Here is a 21445-nt window from a genome sequence, read left to right as displayed (position 1 = left end):
CAGATGCACCCTTTGGATTGGTTTAACTGCTTTTCATAAAGTTTTTCAGATGCCTAAAGTTAGTCATGTGTGTAAATATTTACAGAACCCCTTAGGACACACAAGTGAAATGAAGAAGTTGAGTATATTAGGTCAGTACTAAAAGTTACTGAATTTTAAAAATATTTTTCATGACTACTATTTGCTGCTAACTCTATGGAACTGTACATTAATAAATTTTCCAAGTGTCAGACTCTTCTCATTTCCCCTACTACCCATAACATGTGACAGTCAACTCTTCACCAGCTAATCCACAGGGCCAGAGGGAAGGCCTTCACTCACCTTCTCCTGGGTAAGAGGGACTGCTGTGGACCAGCTGTTTGTCACCCCACTGCTCTTTGAAACCCTGATCTCTTGAGTGCCTGTAAGCCCAGGACTCAGCCCCCTTTACAAGAGAGGTCCTGCAGTCAAGCATTCCTTGACACTCACCCAGAGACAGCCCTGCTTTCAAGATCACCATCTTCTTCTAGTTTTCACTAGTTCACCATTCTAGGACCCCTTTCCAAGCAGTCCCCAATGCCCTCAGGTGCCAAAACCAGCATTAATTAAACACAGCCCTCTCCTGGATTTTAAAAAATCTATGTATGATTCCACCTTAACACTCAAACAGATGGAGTCTGGGTTTATAATAACCCTCCAACTGTGATTTTAAAATAAGAGCACTTTTGATGTTGCTGTCCTCAGCTCAAGTCTCTGAGTAACAGAAGCACGTGGCAGAACCCTTAATGTGTATTGATACATCTTATTTGAAGTGCTGTTTTCCAGATGCACTTGTTAAAACTCACTTTCTGCTGCTGCTCAGTGAAGTAAGAAGAGAACTTAATCTGATGAAGGACAGAGCTGAGGTAGAAGCATCAGGCAGCTCGGTGGTTCATCACAGTCACTGCAAAGATTCCTTTTGAAAACCATTCCTCTGAAAAAGAAAAAGCCATACCAGTCTTTCAGGTTCAGGATCATTATGCTCAGTTAGATGAGAAATAAATTTCACATAGTAAAAGCTGCTCTCTTTGGGCACTGTAGATACCATTTATTTCACTTATAGAAATTAAAAACATATAAAAATATGATGTGAACTTCACGTGAAACTCCATTGCAATAAATCAAACTCACTTTAATTCTTGCTTTACTCCAAATTGCCATGGTAGAATATGCCCAAAGGCAAAGGAAGCAAAGAAGAAAACACAATTCAGGATACCTATTAGCACTGCATCAAAATAAAGTGACCCCAAATAAACTGGGGAATCCTAAAATGCTGGAAAACACAGTAACTTCATACGAAACAGGCCTGTTCTCTTTCCCATTGTGGGCCACTACCAGAAAAGGAACTCACAGCTACCACCTTGTGTTAGATTTCTCCTTGCTGCTTTCACTGACTCAACCATCCTTGATTTTTTTCTCTTGTGCAGGAGCCAGACCACCGTGATTTCAGAGACAGGGCTAAGAAGGCCACAGTACATGTTACAGAGCTGTACTTTGCAGCTTCCCCTCACTGTGCTGTTTCCTGAAATAGAGAGTCCCCATCACAGCTGAACCTGCTCCATTTTTACTGGGTCACAGCACAAAGGCAATTGCTTATTAAAGCAGTTCACAATAGTGTGAGCTGCCTGAATTCCAGCTTTTAAAAATAAAATTACTGCAGGAATTTTCAAAATAACACAGCTGACTGTCCAACATCGCTGGAAGCCATTTCTGGGAAACCTAGGAATTTGGGTTTAGATAAGATCAGGACATTTCTTTAGTCAAATTATGGCCAAGGCCAAATGTTTCACCAGAACAGCCATACAGGTAGGAATGGCATGATACCAGTAAGAATTTACAGCACAGGAATTCAGCCACACAAAATGGATCCTGGTGGAAACCAGGTTTCAGAGAGATGTAATTTCTCATCCATTATTCAAGGAGAATTCTCTTAACAAAAAATCATGGCAGTTAAACCACTTCACAGGGATCTTAAATCAGTTCTGAATTTTGCCAGTTAAAAGTGATAAAACAAAACAAAAAGGCCCATGGCAATAAAGCAACACCCTCTAATAACCATTTTGTGTCTTTGTGACTGCTTGCTTAAGATTTTCACAATATTAGTAATCCTTCCCCAGTTTTGTAGCTCTCAGGACTGGAGACAGAGATTTGATAAAGGATTCTTCTAGTGCAAAGGACATTCAGTTGAACTTTGGCCACTGAAAATCTTTGGAAGTCCTAGCCCAAGTACTAATGCAACATTCCCAACTATTAACATTTACAGTGCAAATTACACCACATTGCACTCAAAATCTTGGTTGATTTGACAAGTCAAGAAAACCCTATTCTGTTTCTGTTTCAACACTGACTAACATGAAGGCACTTGTCTTTCTATGCTTCCTCCTTCCCAAAGCCAGTGACTTGGTTCCAGCAGAATTATTTGACTTCAGTATAATTTGACTGTTACTAGTTTATTTGATCTCAATTTGAAAGAGTTCATAAAAAGAAAAAAGATCCTGACTGGAACTTTTATTCTATTCCCTACAACTGATATCCAGTGTGTAAAGGAAAGGGCTGAGTAACAAAATATGATAAATGGAATAAAGAAGAACACATTCTTGTTGACTTATCTGGGAGCTCTGTTCTTGTTAAGTCGTGCACTACTTTAAATGATGGGGGAATTGAAACAGGTTACTTATAAAATAGGATCCTGAATTTGTATCCCAACGGTCCTCCTCTAGGCCACTGAAATTCAGTTGGAAAGCTTGGCTGACCCTAAACAAACTTTTTAAGTTGATTTTAAAATAATTATCTTTACCTGCAACTACAAAGGGGCCAAAACATTATTTGTAGGCCACTGTGAAAAATGCCACTGAGCCAGTACACATGTTCTATTTACAATTAAATTAAAAATTCTCATAAAGCTGTGGGTCATTTTCCTCCTCCTTTACTGCTCTGATGCAGCGAATGTATCAGCAGCAGAGCAAAATATTTGATAATTCTGCTTTAAGTGGGTAAGGTGGGCAGTCTTTCTTCATTGGATAATCTAATAATATATCCCTTTGTAAACATCTCTTTTAAAAGGTTCTGGGAATGTGTATTTTAATGCTCACACACTATTTTAGTGCTCAAGGAAAAGTGGTGCTTGAGTTAAGCCCTTATTTGGAAGAGCCAACTGGCTCACAGTTTCCTCAGCAAAGTTTATCCTGGTCTTCAGATGCCACATTTGAAACTGTTTCAATAAATCAATAGGCTTGACTGAACAAATCATCAGATCAAGGTACCAAGTGATCAAACCGAACCAGACTGATCCTCAGCAGACACTGCTTGGGGTAAGTATCAGCCAGTCAGTTCTGGGGGACAGTATGGCGTTAACTCTCTCTGTGACCTTGGCAGTTCAATGTAGTGCAGTGCTCAGGTTTATCTGTAAAAGGACATATAATTTACTCTTGGAGGGCTTGCAAGATCAAATTAGGGAAGTTTTGCTGCAACCTGTACCCTTTTTTCCACACTCAGAGAATTAGCAGTGCTGTTTTAAGAAAGATGCAATAGTGGATTAGTCAGCCTTCAACTGAGAGATGCAGAAAGATATCCAGGGAAACAGGTGGGAAAAGATTCACCTTTCCCTTGATATAAATAGCATGCATTTAAAACTGAATAGTTACAGTTGAACAGTGAGACAAAATTAAGAGGCTGACACTTATTTAGACAAACAAAGTGAAAATACTAAACTTAAGGAGAATTTCAGCTTTTCTTCTGTATAAAATCAGTGCACTTTGAGGCTGGATTGGCCCCAAGCATGAAAGCAACGAGGGTTGTAAGTCAAGCAGCATTGCTGGGGTTCATCCTGTTGACAGTCCATCTTGAATTACCTCCTGCCATAACCCTGTCCTAGGAATGTTATGGTAATAACATAGCCCAGGGTAATGACAGGAACAGTCCAAGGAGGTTACCACATGGACAGCCTTTTCTTTTATGTTTCAGCAACACTCTAGAGTTGCAATTCACAATGTTTTATTGATCTCTATGTTGACGTTTTGACTGTTCTGTTTGCGTGTTTGTTTGCTCGTTTGAGGGCAAATTTAGGAACTCTGCAAAACTACTAAAACTGAAAATGAGAACGATGAATATCTATCTTACAAGGGTAAAATTACTAAAGTAGAATCACTCTAAAAATATGATTCTCATCTGAGCTGTGCTTGATACATTGTCCTAATATTTTCTGTAAAATTTCTGCAAAATAAAGTAATTTTGGAGATCCAAAGTATTAGATTCCTTTGGCAGCTTTTTTGCTAATGCCAAAACACAAATCCATGTGAATTAGACTGTTAACTGGACATACCTATAGTCCTGATTTTAAAGAAATTCCTTCCAGTGTTTTGTCAGAAGGGACGTGAAAACTGTGAGTTGTTTTGCAAGTTGCCCACTCATTTGCCAGTGACAGCAGGAACAGACCCCTTCGTCTCCTGCCCCCTTACACAGCACAGGCAAAGGTCAGTGAAAATCAGAACTGCTGGGCAATAAACAATCACAAATGGAAGGGCCTCGTTTACTGGAGCTGTTACAGTTTGGGTGAATGACGTGGAAGTGCAGCCCAGGTCTGCTCTCCTCTGAACATCAGCACTTCTGCCTGAACAGTCACATCGGCATCACCACAGAGAAACATCACCTACACAGCCCCTCCAGAGCAAAGGTAGTGTCTTGTTACTGATTACTTTTGCTCAGCAGAGGCTCTCAGAAAGCCACGCTCATCACTAGCTTGTTTCTGAGCTTGGAACTGTAGCCCCTTCAGCTGGGCAGGGAATGAGATCAGATCCTGGGAGAAAGCACACCCACACTTTGTGCTGCAGGGATGTACTTTCCGTGCTAACTTTCCTTACACCATCACTGGTGAGGAACCCTTAGGTAGCTAAGGAGGCAGAACTTGTTGGGTATCAATCACTCTTTAAGTTTCCATCCATGGTTGTTGTTCCTTCAGTTTAAAGTTAGTGCAAATAAACTGTGCAGACAGCTTATTAAAATACCTCATAAGCCTAAAGAAACCATAATGCAGAAATGTATGAAAAATTAAGGGCCTATTTACAAGGAAAACAATGTTTCTGTGACTGATCTGAACAGCAAACGAAACATCTGGGGAGATCAGATCATGATTAGAAGACAGGACAAAGGACTGGACAGGACAAAGAAAGACTTGCAGAAACCCCAGAATTTGCCCTTGACAAAACCATCTAAATTTCCCAGGACAGGAAATTGCCCAGGCTGGAATGAAACTCATGGGTCAAAAGCAAATCGCACTGAGTGAGTCACTGAGGAAAATGGACAGCTAAATCTATCAGTAAGCTACTTTCCAGAAGGCAAATAGGATTGTTTGCACAGGATGGCCTGGCCAGTGTAGTCTCAGCCTTCAGCTTTTCATACTAAGAGGTGATCCTGAAGATGCTTCACTGAACTATTCCAAGGCCATGGGTACGTAAGCAATGCATTTCTGAAACATTATTTAAAATATGACTTTGATACTGTCACTAGTGCTTTCTAGAAAAATAGGACAGAGAATTTTGTCCCTCCAAAAGACAGGCACAACTTTCTGGGAACGAGTTTGGAGGCTCTTCTGGAGAGTGCTGAGCAGGTAGAGCTCTCACCCTTTCAAATTCCCTTGCCCTGAGTGACAGTGGCTTAATGAGCAACAGACGTGCTCGTGTATTTCATCCTGCTTCAAACAAAAACAAACTCTGATCCACCACTTATCAGAACAGGATTATGGCCCTTTTCCAGTCATCCTTGCTGATGCACTTACCAGGGAGCAGAAAAACAGGTTGTTGAAGGCCTTGTAAAAAGGTTCAGGTATAAGCCCTTTTTCCTATCACATGTAGAATGGAATAATCTAATAGATCATCATAAAATAAACATAATTTCCCACCATCTGGATTATGTTTGCCAGCCTAAGTCATCACGTCTGCTGCTTTACAGGTTGCTTGTGGTCATTTTGCAGCTTTTGTTATTCAAAGAGGGCTTCTCAGAAACAGAAGAGTCGGTGAGCAATTCAAAGGATTACAAAGAGAGACAGCTGACTTCAAGGATAAGAAAGCATGTTTCTTTCATCCTTGTATTTGTTAACTCATATCCCACTGCAAAAACCCTCTGGCACTCAAAACTCCTACCCCTTGAACACCCCACTGAGTGTCTGAGGAGGGTTTTAAATGCACATGCAGCATATGGTGAAATTATTACAGAGCACACAGAAGAGGTGCCTAGACATGTACCACAGAAAGTCAAATCATATTCTGCCCTTAATTGATTCCAACTAATCTTCCTAAAGAGAATCAAACAGCCTTGATGCAAAAAGGGTATGAACTTGCAAAGCAGGGATCTGTACATCACAGTTAAAGCATTATTCATAGCTTAGAAATTAAATATCTCTAAAAGTTCTGAAGCTTTCAGCCAGAAGAGGAGAAGATATCTAGGTCTTTTGTTATACCAACTTCAGGATTAAATAATCTCTTACTTGAAAAGCACCTCAGTTACTCCCTGCAAATATCCACTATGTTCATTAATTGGTAGATATAGAAATATCTATTATCATCAGAGTTAGTATCATTATTTGTGAATAAAGATACACAAAGTTTAAATAATTGATCTGAGTAAATTTCCTATATTTTACCATACAGTTTCACTGCTGCCTCAAGACTAATCTAAGAGGCAGTGGTTCATAGTTCTGACAACTGTAATAAGAAGCAATCAAAAAAAAAAAATACTTTGGTGTTTCCATGGTTTGAGGTGTCAGTATCTTCAAACACCATTTTAAAGTCAATGTTCTAGTTGCTTTCTTTATTAAAAGTGAATATACTGCTGTCAGCAGAATCACTTCTTTCCCTAATGAGATATATAATTTTATGTTCACAATTTTAGCTATGAACAAATTTTGGAAAAGGTGATATCTACTAGCCTGTTGAGAAGTAAGTGATCTATAAAACTGACTGTGCACTACTCTGTGGGATGCTTTTCTTCCTTCCACAGCAACCATCCCATTATTTCTGTTTTGTCATATTTTGTAGGGGTGGTGAGGGAGGGTGTAAGCTGCAAGGATTTTGCTTTTATAATGCGTGGTAAAACCAATCTGCTCTCTTTGCATGTTGCCTTCACATAAACTGCATTGTCTCGTGGTAATTATTGGTAACTTAACGCTCCATGGAAAGCAATGACATTGCGTTTGACAAGATGCAAAATGTTTCCTTTGGGCACGGGAGCCAACTTGTCAATGGAACATTTTTGCAACCATCATTGCTACAATCCACATGAATATGAACTTTGGCCAAATATAAATACAGAAATCATTTAGGTCATGTTTTCCAGGCCTGGTCTGTGCACCCCGTGTGTTGGACCAAAAGAGCCCACTCAATGTGTACCACAGTAAGTACTTCAAGCGTAAAGAGACTTTAGGTTCCATTAGACAAGAAGCACTAAACTTGAATTCTTTTGAGTAGGCTGTGTATTTCAGCGACGCCGCTGTCGGATTTATTCCCGCACACGAGCGGGGAGGAGCTTTCGGACTCGGGAGCTGTGTCGGACCCGGCTCGGCGCGGATCCCGCCCTGTCCCTGGTGCTGACGGGGGCAGCGCCCGGCGAGCAAACCCCGAGCCCGGCACAGCCGGCATTCCCGGCGGAGCCCAGCGCGGTGCCGCTGGCAGGGGAGCTTCCCAGCCCGGGGAATTTTCACTCCTGTGCAAATCCCAGGGGGGATCCAGTGGGGCACCGCCCGCGTTCCCAGCGCTTTGACGCTTGGGAACATCTTTCCTTTTCTCGCGTGGGAACAGTTTTTTCCTTTTTATATTGTTAACAAACTCATAAAGCGGCGGCTCCGTCACTGCACTGAGAAAACAGCTGGATTCCTCGAGAATATTTCGGGAAGCATAACTTTAAAAAAAAGAAACCCAAACCACCGCCTAGCGCTACTGAACAGAGGGATGTACGGAGCGGGATGCTTGGTCCTTGCCAGCACTCGGCAGCCATGTGAACGCACCGCAAGGCTCAGTATCTTAAATCATCCCAGTATCGGGATTCTGGTGGGCAGTTACGTTTTTCGTTTAGCTATTTTTTTTTCTTCCAAACCCTTTGTCTCCTCTCGGGACGCGGTTTTAACTTTTCCACTCAGTTAAAGCGACCCTTGTCTATCAACACCAGAGAATCAGCGGGGCTAAACAACCTCACTGCCACTTTTCTTACGAGGCAACGAGTGAAATCAGCGATTTCGCTCGGCGAAGGGGCTGAAGGCTGCGGGCTCCGAGCCCGCACAGCGCCAAAGCACACGCTGGAGAGCTTGTGCGGAGCTTGGGCAGGACAGCAGCCCCTCCTGCCTCACCGCGCCGCCCTCCCGAGCGCCCCGGGTCCCTCCCGCGGGCGCAGCCCCCCCGCTCCCGCCGCCATTTCATCCCTCGCATCCTTCCCTGAGGGCGCTCACGCGCGGACCGCCCGCCCCCGGGATACCTGCTGCCGCTCCCCACAGCTCTGGGTCACCTTCCCGCTCCGCCACCGCGGCCCCGCGGTGTTCCCGGCTCACCCGCGGGCATTTACACACCGCGGGCAGGCATTTACACACCGCGGGCAGCGCTTTCTCGCTCGCCGGGCCCCGCGCTGCAAATCCCCTCAGCGCGCCCCGCCCGCGCGGCGCCCCCGCGCGGCGGCCCCGGGGAGCGGCCCCTGCCCTCGGGCGGCCCCCGCGGCCCCGGCGCTGTGACAGCCCCAGCGGGGCGGCAGCGGCGCTGCCCTCGCCGCGGGGCCGGGCGGGCTCAGCGCTGCCCTGGCCTCCGCTCCCCTCGGCCCCGCTGCCCGGCCGATGTCCGTGGGTGCGGCAGCCGCGGCTCCTGCGGGGGCGGGCCCCGTGCCCGCCGGCCCACGCAGAGTGGCGGCGGCGGCGGCGCGGGCGGCGGTGGCGGAGGCGGAGGCGGAGGTGAGGGGGCGGCCCGGAGGGACCGCTTGGTTACTCGGGACACCGCAGGTGGGCAAGGTGGGTGCGCCGCGGCCACGGAGTTTCTGTAGTGGAAAGTGTTGGCCCGGAAAGCCTTCGCTGGGAAGGCAGAAGCGAGCGGGCGAGGCTGCCTTATCATCTGGTGCCTACGGGCACAGCGCTACATCAGCGTGGTGTAGCGATCCCCTAAGGAATCTGCGATGGCCAAATGACGCCGATGGCACAGGATCCCTCTCCTAAGCCCTGCTGAGCGCCGTGCCCAACCTCGGCTGTCTGGACTCGAGCCAGCGCTGTCAGAGGTGCTGTGACCTCGATGGCAAAGCTCAGCCCCGGGCCTGTGCGGAGCTGACGGTGACCCGCACGCAGCTTCTGTACCTGGGGTTTGGTTGGACTTTTTTCATTCGCTGTTTTCCCCTTTCTAAGGGAAAACAGTAATTTAGGATTCCCTGCAACAAGGCACAAATTACAGTACTCACAGGCTTGCTGTAAACTTTCCTGGCTTCATCCCAGAGTTGGAAAAGCATGATGAAAACTGAATGGCAACGCATTTGACAGCCTTGTTTTTCTTCTTCAAATTCCTATATTGGAAGCTGAGATCTGCATTTTAATCCAGTTGCTGCTGTTGATACATTTTGTCATTTAGAACTGGTAACCTAAGCGCTGTGGTTACATATGTAAACAGGAGATGGTTAAAACAACAGGTGCTTAGGTGTTCTTTACCTTAAAAAAGAAACCTTATTATCTTGGGAAGGTAGGTGCCCTAGAAGCTTTAGGTGATGTAGTGACTGCCTTTAAAAACAAGAACTGAAAAACTGATAAAACGAGAACTTAGTAACATACACTTAAGTCCCTGCAAACAGTCTGAACTGGTATCCTTCTCTTCTCTTGGGACTCTGTCTTTCCACAGGTTTCCAGTTTAACATAGTTACCAAACATTTTTCAAATCTTTTGAAGATCAATTCTGACTACAATATGTTGTACACCAAATCTTTTGTGGTAGTGGACAGGCATGCAGGGGAAAAAGGCCATGTAGTAGGAGAATAAAGTGTGAAATACAATTTTTTTGTAAAGGTGCAAGTAGTCATGGTGAAGGATCTAGAGGGGAGGGTAAACAGCAAATTTGATCAACTGGTAAAGTGATAGCAGCAAACAGGCAAGCAGGAAACATTGGAGCTGCATTTCTGAACGCATTGTATTACAGGGAAGGGAGATAATATTCTGTCGTTATATTGCTCTAGCATATCTCGCCAGAAATACTGGCCTTTGTTAGCACCCACAAAGCACATTATTAGAAATGTATTGGCAAAGTAGAATGAGATGAAGCAAAGCGTGCTAGAAAATTCAGCTTCTTGAGAGAGATCAAAATGCAGGACTTAGGACAACTTGATAAAGGAACTAAAAGGAATTCAGAAATACTAAGTTCTGTGAGAATTGAAGGATTTTGATTCAATAGGTCAAACAAAGCTGTACATACAAGTAAAAGGAGGATTAGCTCAACTTAGAGCTCAGCAGTGAAGGAAAGGGGATTGCAATGAGCTCTTTTGCATTGTAGAATAGTCTTACTTTGGAAGCAATACTGAACTTGTGCTGAACTTGTGGGAAAAAAAATCTTTACTCTTGGTAATTACTTTTATATTCAGTTTGACATTGGCAAGGTGGGAATTCAGAGTTAAAAATGTGTTACATCTCTAAAGTGTCAGTTCCAAATTCTTTAGTACTGCTTGACCAATATATGGTAAATATGTGCTAGTTTGTACTGTGGATCACAATGAAGATTTCTCCCCAAATACAGCTGTTGATTCCACATGAAATGTAATTAACACTGGGTTAATTCAAAACTGTGGAAAACTCTAGGATTGCACGTATCAGTCAACCAGTTGAAAGGTTGGGTTTTCTTCATGCATCTGTGTAGTGAGTAGTTTCTTCAAGGCTCCATTCTCCTTGCTTTTCCACTGTTCTGAAAGACTGTAGATAATCACTGGAGACAGTGCAGGAATCCACGGGACAAAAAGGGCATGTTTGTCATAAAGCCAAATGCTGCCTCCTCATACTGCCACCCCTTCAGGTGAGGGAGACTGAAACAAAGGCAGACTATCTTTTTATCTTTTTTTTTTTTTTCCCCCCTAAAGGAATGTTGAATATGTTTTTATCAAATAGGAAATGATAGTTTATTCCTGTGGAGTGCAAGTCTTTCACTTGCCCAAAAGGAAAACATAAACCGTGACCTTGTACGCCTCTTTTTATGTGCCAGAGGTGCGTAGTATATTGCAGATCAGAAGTCAAACTCCAAGCAATCTGCTTCTGAAACCCTTAATGATACAAGTGATACAACCGTGTTGCTGCAGTAACAGTAGTTCAAGGCTCCTCTATGCACACATTTACCCCTGCAGCTAAAATATAACCCATGAGTAATGCAGCCAGCTCCGTGAAGTAGTAGCAGCTTTAACAACTGGAATTTCCATTACTGGTTTCCTCCCACCTTTATTTAGCATTGACACGGGTGGGTTTGGTTTCATTCACTCCACGGCTCTGCACTCCCAAGCATGCAGTCGTCGCTCTCCTAAAGCCGGCTCGCTGTGATGTGTACAGCAAGGTCTCCCAGCACATGGGGATTGTTTCCGCCGGTGTAACATCCCTGATGCAGCTGTGGAAGGACGGCGCTGCTCAGGCTCAGAGGCATTTGCTGGAGGTGGTGGCACTCTCCCCTGCCCTAGAGCCTGGTGCCCATCCAGCTCCCTCCCAGCTGTTCCCATCAGTCAGCTGGGAATAGCTCGGGACGGGGCGGGACCTGGGGAGCTCTGGACAATTCTCTGGTTTGATATGTGTGCAGAAAATGTCACCCTGCTCCTGGAATATGTTTTTTGTTTAAATGTCACTCCTTACATCAGTGACCTCATCTGACTCAGCACAGCTTCTCTCTGAAGGGAGGGAGCTATGAGCAAGTCATGGATTTTGACATGGCAGGAGAATGTAAGGAAAAAGGCACACCAAGAGAAACAAAATACTGTTATCTGAGCAAACAAAAATGAGTTTTGGAACAGTCCAACAGGCAGTTATGTAAAGCAACTAAAAGCTAATCTAAACATCACAAGCCTCTGAAAAACAAGGGGACTGTCTATTATGTACACACAGTTTATTGCAACCTCAGGTTTCCCAGAAGGTGTTGCTGAGGTTTGTGCTGATAGCTGTGATGACCCTGTACCTACTGCACTTTTGAAAACAGGGTGGGGTTGAACGAGCCATCTGGGTGGATCACCAGCTTATTTAGAGGCTCATTGTACTGAAAGTCTGTAGAAGGTGAGACCTATGCTAAATGTCCCTAACAAATGGAACTGTGACTACAGCAGGAGCTTCTGTAGCATTTTAAATTCATTATTAGGCACAGAGCTTTCTCCAGGCAGGCAGAGGGGATACAGACACAGGAGTGAAACGACTTATGGAGACCTGGAGAAAGAAAACTGGAATATTATTTTCTCCAAATTGCACCTGGTAGTGATAGAGCTGTGGTCCTGTGATGTTGAAGGGGAATGTTGGCCAGGACTCTGGCATATCCTCTCCACTTTCCTCTTAAAAGTGCCAAGCTATGCTGAACATTCATGCAGACACAGACAGAAACCAAAGGAGTAGGAACAAGTGACCTTAGTTTAACATTTCATTCAAATGACAGAGTCCCTAATGAGATTCCCACTCTAGTTTCTTAGCACACCACCCAGCCTGAAGGATCTCTCAGATCCTTTCAGGTGTCCTAAACTGAGAAGGGAATGGGATATTATAGATGTGAAAGTAGGACAGAAGCACATAGTGCTTGATTAAACAGCATCTCTGTTTGTTAATGCTTAGCTCTGTGCAGCCTGCTGTGCAGTTTTATTCTGTTCTGGGTTTTGTTCCCCCTCTCCCCTTTATTTAATCTTTTTTTTTCCATGAATGACTGAAGGTTTAGGTATCAGAAGGTAATATGCACAGAATTCACAGTCCATACAACTGTAACTTTTCTTCTAATACCTATGTAGCTGATACTGTCTTTACTAGTGAAGCCATGATTTGCTATGTTTGTGTTACTCCTGGTAAGGAGTTCTGTTCTCCTGAACCCTTGAAAGGGAGACAAGAAAGGACACTAAACCAGCAACCAATTCCTAGGAAAAGGAAAGGAATACTGCAATGATAATTTACCTTCAAATTTGGGTGTGCATGTGACTCTTAAAAAAAAAAAAAAAAATTCAGTACTAGGTAAACTGGCAGGCCAGGAAACTCTGCCATTTGAAGTCCAACAAGTCAGTTTTGTCTCTCCTCAAAGTCATCCTCCAAACATCACTGGTTCTGGACTCACAGAGGACAGGTTATAAATCCTCTTAATGTAAATGTACCTTAGAGGTATTTGTGAGACATCAAACCCCATTTTCTTCTCAAGCTGTGTCTGCTATTTGCCTTAGTTTTGGTTTGGGCCAGTTCTACTGGCTTGATGTAACTTCTATTTAAATCCATGTGAAATGCTGTGGTTTAAAGTGGACCTCTGGCTAAAAGATATGGTGATATGGTTATATGGTTCAGTCTATGCAGAGATTAATTATTCCCTTGTACAAATGGCTTTTCTGACACTGTGAATGCTACGCACTTTATTGCTTCATGATTTTGAAAAATTATTGACCATCTCCTCAGATAAAGACTGAGTTTCTGGTAGTGTTTGCTCTCTCTGCCCTTTCGCCACCAGCTATTTACCATGTTTTAAGGTGGGTGTACTGACAGAGTGACCTGCTATCAACATTCAAACTGAGCTGCCTCACTCTAGTGCACTTTGTGGGTTTGGCTGCCTTTTGGGTTTTCAGAGCAGAACCCATGCTTTCTTCCCCCCACCACCCCACCATAACACAATGGCAATTTTTTTCTAACCAGAGGATAAAGAAGGATATATATATGTATATAAAGAAGGATAACAAGGATAAATGTGGAGATACAGGAGAGGGCTCATGGAGTTCCTGTACATATTAATAACTTGAAAGGGGAGAGCAGAAATTTTTTGTTTATATCTGTAGATCTGCCAACAGCTTCTCCTCTTCCCTCATGTCCTCTGCATTTTAGCAATTTCCAATCTAAGGCAGAAATGCTATCCAGCGTTACTGAACAAGGGTTATAGTTTTATGGAAATGCCTAAGAACTGAAATATAAACTATGAAAAAATCAAGGAATAAATTAAGAAAGCAGTTGGCTAACTATTTGTATTCTTAGCCTTTCATTTAAGTGTCATGCCTTTAGAAGACTTGTATTGAAATGATGAGACAGGTATGTAGTGAAACTATGCTTTTGCCACAGAAATTAAATGCTGATTAGAAGTATCTCATGATACATCTTTCTGCATTCAGAGAGAATAAATTTTAATTTTCCCTTGAGAAAGCAAGGGCTGTGGAACCAAGAGCCAAACATAAAGTTGTGGGGCTTTTTTGTGACGCTAAAACTTTTGTCAGTTTAACAAACTATTGCAAAGGAAGGTAAACACTTTTTTGGTGCCTCTCCTGCTGCATATAGTAAAATCTATGGAAAAGAACTTGCTTGTAGTATATTATATGTCACAATGCAATAAACATGCTCTGAAGCAGAATTTAAAAATGGCTCTGTAGTTGTTAACAGGTTAGTGAAGAGATTTGGGTGTTTGGGATTTTAGCATTGGATTTTGTTTGCTTGTTTTATTAAAACGTGTGTTTTGTCCATAAAGTAACTGGGCAGGACGAGGGGCTTCAGGAGCCTAGAAAGATCTGTCCCCTTCCCTGAGGACTATATTAGACCTCTGAGTCATGAAGTCTTTGCATAGTAGGTGTCTGGTTACAAACCTTTTATGGGCCCTGCTCAGCTGGGATATCAGCATCTGCATTATAGCTCCCATCTATTCTTAGGTGGTATCAGAGCACGACTGAACAGGCAAGGCAGAAAGAGAACCGCTTTCGTTACGTAAAACTCTTCCCTCTTCTCATTCTGTTTTTTTCACACTTCTCTCTGTCCACCCCATCCTTGTGTTCTGCAGTGCCTTGTTGCTGTGTGGTGAAAGCAGCACACAATGGCTTACAGCGTGACTCTGAACGGACCTGGACCATGGGGCTTCCGACTGCAAGGGGGCAAGGACTTCAACATGCCCTTGACCATCTCCAGAGTAAGTGTGCAGAAACCCTTGTTGAAGCTTGTTTAGGCTGGAAAATAGCAGTCATATGCACACTCTGACTAGCAAAATAGAGGATCTTTGCACCTAGGTGTGAATAAAGAGAATGCAACATGGACTTTAAATATACCAGTTCAAAGTACAACCTGGCATGGATAATGCCTCAGGAAAACAGTTCTGGTTGGTATATTTTTATGAATGGCAATAGTGTCTCTCTTAAATGAGCTTCCAGTTCTATTTTGTACAGTGTTGTCTCTTTTTCTGCTGGTAGGGGCCTCAGTGATGCTGTCTATTTGAGGGGAAGGGAGTAGAAGAACTATGAATGAGAATATTGATTATATTTCTAGAAAATAAACATTTAACTGCTTGTAAACATGTGAAGTCAGGCGTTAAAACTGGACAAAGACAGGGGTATGTGTCCCCTCCTGTGAGGGGGTGCAATAATTGGATAAAAATTTGATAGGTCAAGCAGAAGACTACATAGTGCTTAAAATACAGTCTTAAATTATGCAGAAGCCTTCCATTTGCAGCCGACAAAAAGCATGTGATTTAATAATTAATTACCTGGTGCATCTGTCACAGATGAGTCCATTTATCTCCTACCTGCGTTTTTTTCTTCCTTCCCCTTAAAACATTATTTCAAGGTGTGGCACTTGAGTACCCTTATTATCTGAATTAGCTCAGTTTCTTAAAAGTTTTTAACATTGGATGGTTTTCAGGAAACTTGATTTTCCCATACCTACCCTTCTCTTATCAGATAATTCTGTGTAACTTCTGGTAGTTCCCTTGGGTTTTTGTTTGTTTGTTTGTTTGATTGGTTGGTTTTTATTTTTGTTTGTTTGTTTTCTTGTTTTGTTTTGTTTTGTTTTGTTTTCTTCTTTTTGACAGTCTCAAATATGCTCCAGAATGTTCAGATCTCTTTAGAGAAGTCTTGGTTCCTCCACAAATCACCTGCAGAAGGCTTATTTTGCAGTACAGTGACAAGAGAGGTTACTTACATAACAGTGTTTAAAAGTAATAGCAGAATGATTTAATCAGACAAACAAGTGGAATGCAAACAAAAGGTCTGCTTCACTGAAGGAAAAAAAAAAAAAAAAGAAAGAAAAAACCCCACCTACACTACTTTTAAAACTGTATTGAATTTTTTTCATATTGAAAAATACAGTCTGTTGTGGGTACAAAATTGGTATCTCTGCGACAATCATGATTCAGAGTCAATCAGTGAGCTTCTGAAATCTTAACTATGCTTTTTCATATTCATCCTGTGAAGTTTTGTATCATCTGATCTCCCTTTTTCTTCTGCACATTAGCCCTGTCTCGGAAGACAGAGCTGCATTTACCTTTAGTATTGAGGCCCACGAGGATGAGAGGAACTTTTCATAACTCCTTTTGCGGAAACAGTGCAGTAACTGCCAAGAAGGATGTTTGGTCAGTATTATTAAAAGCAAGCAAGTAAAAGACAACCTAAAATACCTCCTGCCCACAAAAATAAACTCACTTCATGACCTCAGTTTAATTTCATTCTTGTAAATAGTGTTGGTCTTTCTTTTCCTATCACACCCAAGGTAAGTACAGAGAGGTGCCAACATATTTCTGTAGGCATTTTCATGCCACTTTGCAGCTGACAGTCATACCTAGAGGCTGTCAGTGGAGGACCAGGGCTGTGGCAGTTGCACTGTGTATGACACAATCAGTAATGAAAAGCTGATTGTTTCCCAAACAACTCATTGTCTATATAGTAATTTATTAAAGTGTAAACTCTATGCCCAAAGGCTGCTGTGATTCTCATGGGGCTTTTGAGACCATATGAGGAGCAGGAGTGGAACTGCAATGGCTGAATTCCCAGAGGTGTGGAGGAATTACCTTTTCCCACAGCTGACTGCCTTTCCAGTGCCAGAAAGCACTGCTAAATGTTTTGAACTCTTTCCCAGTGAGACCCAGCTTTTAGCTGGGCCTAAGGATTTGGGATGGGACAGGACTTTGTATCCTACCTTACAAGGGGAAAAGCACACATGCAAGAATAAACACAGCCACTTTTAGGGCGAGCTGGGATAGTAATGCCTGCTGGTTGTGGTGGTTTTAATTGGAACACTGTGTAATACATGACTTTTGATGGTAATAGTGTATGTTTGCCTTTAGCATCTTTCACATAAATATATCTCCAAGCAGATCAGATATTCCCCTTAATCAGAAATTTGCAGTCATAAGGGAGTTAAGCTGTGAACTTAGCCATAACTGCAATCTTATCATGGGGGAAAAGGAAATCTGTACTTACATTCTCAAGATATTCTTGTGGGGCAATGAAGGGGAAGATAACCGGGAGGAAAATCCCTTTCTTGGAAGAGGCACACAGCTATTAATGTTGCTGGTGGGGGCTGTACACTTACCTATGGACTGGTTTTGGTCCATAGCTACACTGAGATGAGATATGACTTTCTATGTGCAAGATGAGTCCTAAACCCCAAACACTTCAACTAAAAAGGTCTTGTAATTGCTTTTACTACCAGATGTGCCACGGCCCTTTTGCCTGTGTAGGTGTAGGGTCCCTCTCTGTGTGCAGACAGGGTTTGCATGCAGACACCTCGTTACCCTCCATCTGTCCCCGAGCAATTAGCCTGGCTGTGGGTGGGCCACGGAAAACAAAAAGGTTCATCCTTTTTCATGAAGGCTCTGTGCTCTTCTGTCAGGCTGCAAGAGAATTGCTTCTGAGCTCCTGAGAAAGATGATGGCTACAGTAGAACATACTGGGATTGTTCATCCCATCTATAGTATTATGCCAACACGTTTCCAAGGACCTTCCCAAAGGAGGGTGCTAATATTATGCTATAATGAAGCTGGCCCATGCACAGACATAAAGTGGGCAGCCTGCACTTGGGAATTAGAGCTGTGGCTTAGCTGTCTGTTCACCTGCACTCTGTAAGCCAGCCCTATGCAATTCCCACCCATCTTGCACTTTACCTGAGGACCAGGAGAGAAATCCTGAAGGTCTTTGAAGCCTAATGACAAAAGCACAATACAAGATTGTGGCATTGCTAATGCTTCTGTTCAGGAAAAATGATCTTAAAACAGTGGACAAGGAAGGGAATTACTCAGAGCTGTTTGACACAACAGTTCACTTTAAAGACGAATCTTGAAAATGGTGTCTGAGATGCTGTATTTTCTTCCCTTCAGGTAGGTCCAGGGTATCAGCTCATTGCTGAATAGTCAACAGCATAAGACACAAGACTCACAGTCAGTCAGCTGGGTGACAGCTGAAGATGTGTTCCTCTGAAATGGATTGTTCTGCTTATCTGTTCTTTATCTAAAAATAAATGCCTGACTAACATAGTGGGTGGGGACAAGAAAAGGGGAGACAAAAACAAGAAGGGAAGAGTTAAAGTCCCTCTGAAGCTTTTACACTCCTTTAACAATGGCATTGGAAAATAATCTGTGAAGATTTTAAAACTATTATTTCAGTCCCCACCCTGCATACCATCCCACCCTACAGAAAAATCCTGTCATAAGACGTCAAATTCTGTCATGAGATGTCACGGGCAGGTAGCAGAGGTAGGAAAACAGTATTGACAGACTTTTAGTACAGCTGAGCATCTGTCAGCCCAGCTGAAATGAATGAGACTTGCAGGTTGTTGGCAAAGTTAAGAGCTGTCACCAGTGGCATGATCACACACATAAATCTGGTCTTTCCAAGTTGACGTGGGCAGCAAAGCCGTTTATTTTCTCCTGCTGCTTGCATGGACTGTCTGGAAGCAAGCAGAATTCATTAATTTTACAGACCTAATCCTCTGTAAGAAGGCTTTTGGACATAGTTAATTATCTAAGTGCTCTGTTGCCGTGTTACCTAAGATGGTACAATTGCACGTGGTTGGATGCAATAGCAGAACCTCTCCATGTGTTTCTGAATGTTTATTACTGTACAGTGAATTTTCTGGTGGGACAGACTGGCTTGCAGGGGGTGCAATGAACTGAAAGGTGTGCAGGAACTATCATCATCTGAGCTAGGGGAAATATTATCTAGAACACTGGGGTAACTTATGACTGGTATATTCTTTTTGTAATTATCCATAGTTTTGTATTTCCCAGTAGAGAGGTTTTTTAGTCACTTGGGTTCCAAATCAAAAGCCAGAGCCTGCCTGAAGCAGAGGGAGATAAGGTTTAAACAAAACAAAAGCGTTTAAGAACTATTTTTCTTTACTTGATTAAGTGAGGAAAAAGTTGAAATATGATGATGATGTAAGCACAGTGAGGGGACACAGCAAACACTATTATGAAAAAAATTAAAATAGCTGATCTGTATGCTTATTCTGATACAAACAGCCTGAAACTACTCTTTGAGGCTGGGAGAAACCCCTGGTCTAGCATTTTGCAGTCTGTCTCTGCAGGAGCAGGAAGGTTTTTCTCACAGTTGTTAGGCTCTTTCCTTTTATCAGCATCTCTTCCTGATTGTTTCCTGTCCCTCCTCCACTCCCTAGCATACATATGTCAGCCCCTGGCTGTGACTGCCTTTGCTTTAGAGGCTGTGTGAGAGTACTCATTTCCTGTAGGCTATTGCATATCAGTGCCTTACAACAGACCAGTGATGGGGGAAGCCAATCCCTCTTTTTTTTTTTTTTCCCCCATTCTTGAAAGCAGAGAAACCTCAAATGAGCTGGGTCAGGCTCTATGCATTCTACAGCTGTCATTTGAATGGCCGTGTAGTGCTGTACATAAATTATAATAAGAATGCAGTTTGCCTCTGTTGACTGAACTGAAGCAATTTAACAAGTTCACTTGAAATGTTGATCCCACATCACCCCTGGTGAATCGAACTACTGAGCAGTTGTCCTACAGCTGCAGCTGCAACTTTGCGAGGTGTTTTTTTCATCTCCAAACAGGAAGTCCTTCACAATACCAAAAGCCACAGATTATTGTTTATAATTGTTGATATTCTACTAAATTAACAGGTAAATCTCATGTCCTCTAACAGTCTTCCTCCTTAACTACTATGCAGTGGAGATGTTTCCTTTTTTCCCCCAAAGTTCAAATGACTTGAGTCAACTTCTGAGAAGGGAGTGGGCCATTTAATATAATGACTGTCTTATGTCTAGATAAACTGTAGTAATTTCTTATGCCTGAGCAGTCACATTCTTCCAGTCTTGTTACAGTTTAACTCAAAATAGTTCCTTGTGAGAGGAAAATTAAATCCTTCCAGTCTAGCTTTTAAGAACACTCCAAAACTTTCCTATGTCTTCTTTGATAAAACAATTATTCTGTGGGCATCAGCATTTTAATTTGTAGGTCACTTCTTGAGCAACAGCCACCCTACCTGAAGTTACAGCATTCTGATTTCTATTGCATCCAACCATTATATGAGCAAATGTGTCAGTATCATGAGAGAGTGCTGGTTACTTTGGGTGATATGTTTGCTTTCAAACTAATTTGCAAACTAAGCCTTGTACGTTTACAGCTACAGTTATCAGAAGTTATTGTATTTCTGAGAGCCTGAACCCTACAAGTAACTGCTCAACCTCCTGATTTGGTATTGTTTATTTGAGATGTTCCAGCAGTCAGCATCTGTACTATAAATGGCAGATCAGTATACAGGGCATTTGTATGCTAAGGTTGTGTGTCTAATCAAACATGACAAAATAGCTTTCAGGAGGGATATGGAGCTAACTACAGCTTTTGGTCAAATGATTTCTCTTTTAAATCAATTATGTACTTGGAACAGCAAGGCAGCCCCTCTTACCTGTTTGTGTGATTAAAGGAACCACTAAATACTAAGTTCACTGCTGAAGGTCAGGGTATATAAGGGGTGTTATGTACTCTGCACAGTATCTGTGCAAAAATCATCTGCTTAAGGTTGTGTTCTGCAATCCTATCCTTGTTTTGAATTTCAGGAGAAACATTTAGCCCTGTTAGAATATAGGCCAGATAAATGTGAGTAATGGCCTGTAGTAGCTGAGGTACTGGCTTAAACGATGTTACATCACCAAAACTGCTGCTCTGACTGCTCTGATACATAATACATAGCCTGTGGGTTTGAAGCCCTTTCATTATTTCACCTGCTAAATGCAGCTCTTTCCTTTGGGGTGTGATTGTATCTGAGTCATCAATACTCGTGTGGCATTATCCGTGAAAAGAGCTCAGTGTATGAAATAACTGGGCTGAATGGCAACTATGCAATTGGCACTTATAAAGTGACTCTGCAGCTTTCTTTCCTGCAAAAGGAAGGAGAATATAACCCTTCCCTTGACCAGGAGGCATACAGTGTTAGCTGTGAGAAACTTGGGCCCAAGACTGGTGAGAAACTGAGAAGTTCAGAACTGGGGATAACAGTAGTTATTGTGATTTTAGGGAGGAGG

The 21445-nt window shown here is 42.7% G+C and overlaps 2 protein-coding genes across 12 annotated transcripts in view; one reads left to right on the top strand and one right to left on the bottom strand.

The window, feature by feature from the left end:
• Positions 1–8599, bottom strand: part of WAPL (WAPL cohesin release factor) — a 135470-nt gene extending 126871 nt beyond the window's left edge. The window contains exons 1-2 of the mRNA XM_050305520.1: positions 8479–8599; positions 825–952 (exon numbers count right to left, since the gene is read on the bottom strand). The gene's annotated coding sequence lies outside the window, so the exon portion shown is untranslated. The remainder of the gene's footprint in view (positions 1–824; positions 953–8478) is intronic.
• Positions 4672–21445, top strand: part of LDB3 (LIM domain binding 3) — a 126509-nt gene continuing 109735 nt past the window's right edge. For 8 of the 11 annotated variants that reach the window (XM_050305537.1, XM_050305540.1, XM_050305534.1 and 5 more), the window contains exons 1-2: positions 8931–8998; positions 14973–15098. In XM_050305537.1, coding sequence (XP_050161494.1) covers positions 15006–15098 — 93 coding nt within the window. In that variant the 5' untranslated portion in view covers positions 8931–8998; positions 14973–15005. Of the gene's footprint in view, positions 4691–8930; positions 8999–14217; positions 14237–14562; positions 14582–14972; positions 15099–21445 lie in introns of those variants that run through there. The other 3 variants (XM_050305533.1, XM_050305530.1, XM_050305532.1) reach the window with 3 other exon arrangements.

Source organism: Myiozetetes cayanensis, unplaced genomic scaffold (assembly GCF_022539395.1).
Source record: "Myiozetetes cayanensis isolate MyiCay16 unplaced genomic scaffold, myiCay2020 scf10, whole genome shotgun sequence".
NCBI lineage: Eukaryota > Metazoa > Chordata > Aves > Passeriformes > Tyrannidae > Myiozetetes > Myiozetetes cayanensis.
Note: the sequence above shows the minus strand (reverse complement) of the source record. Positions and strands in the feature narration are given on the sequence as shown.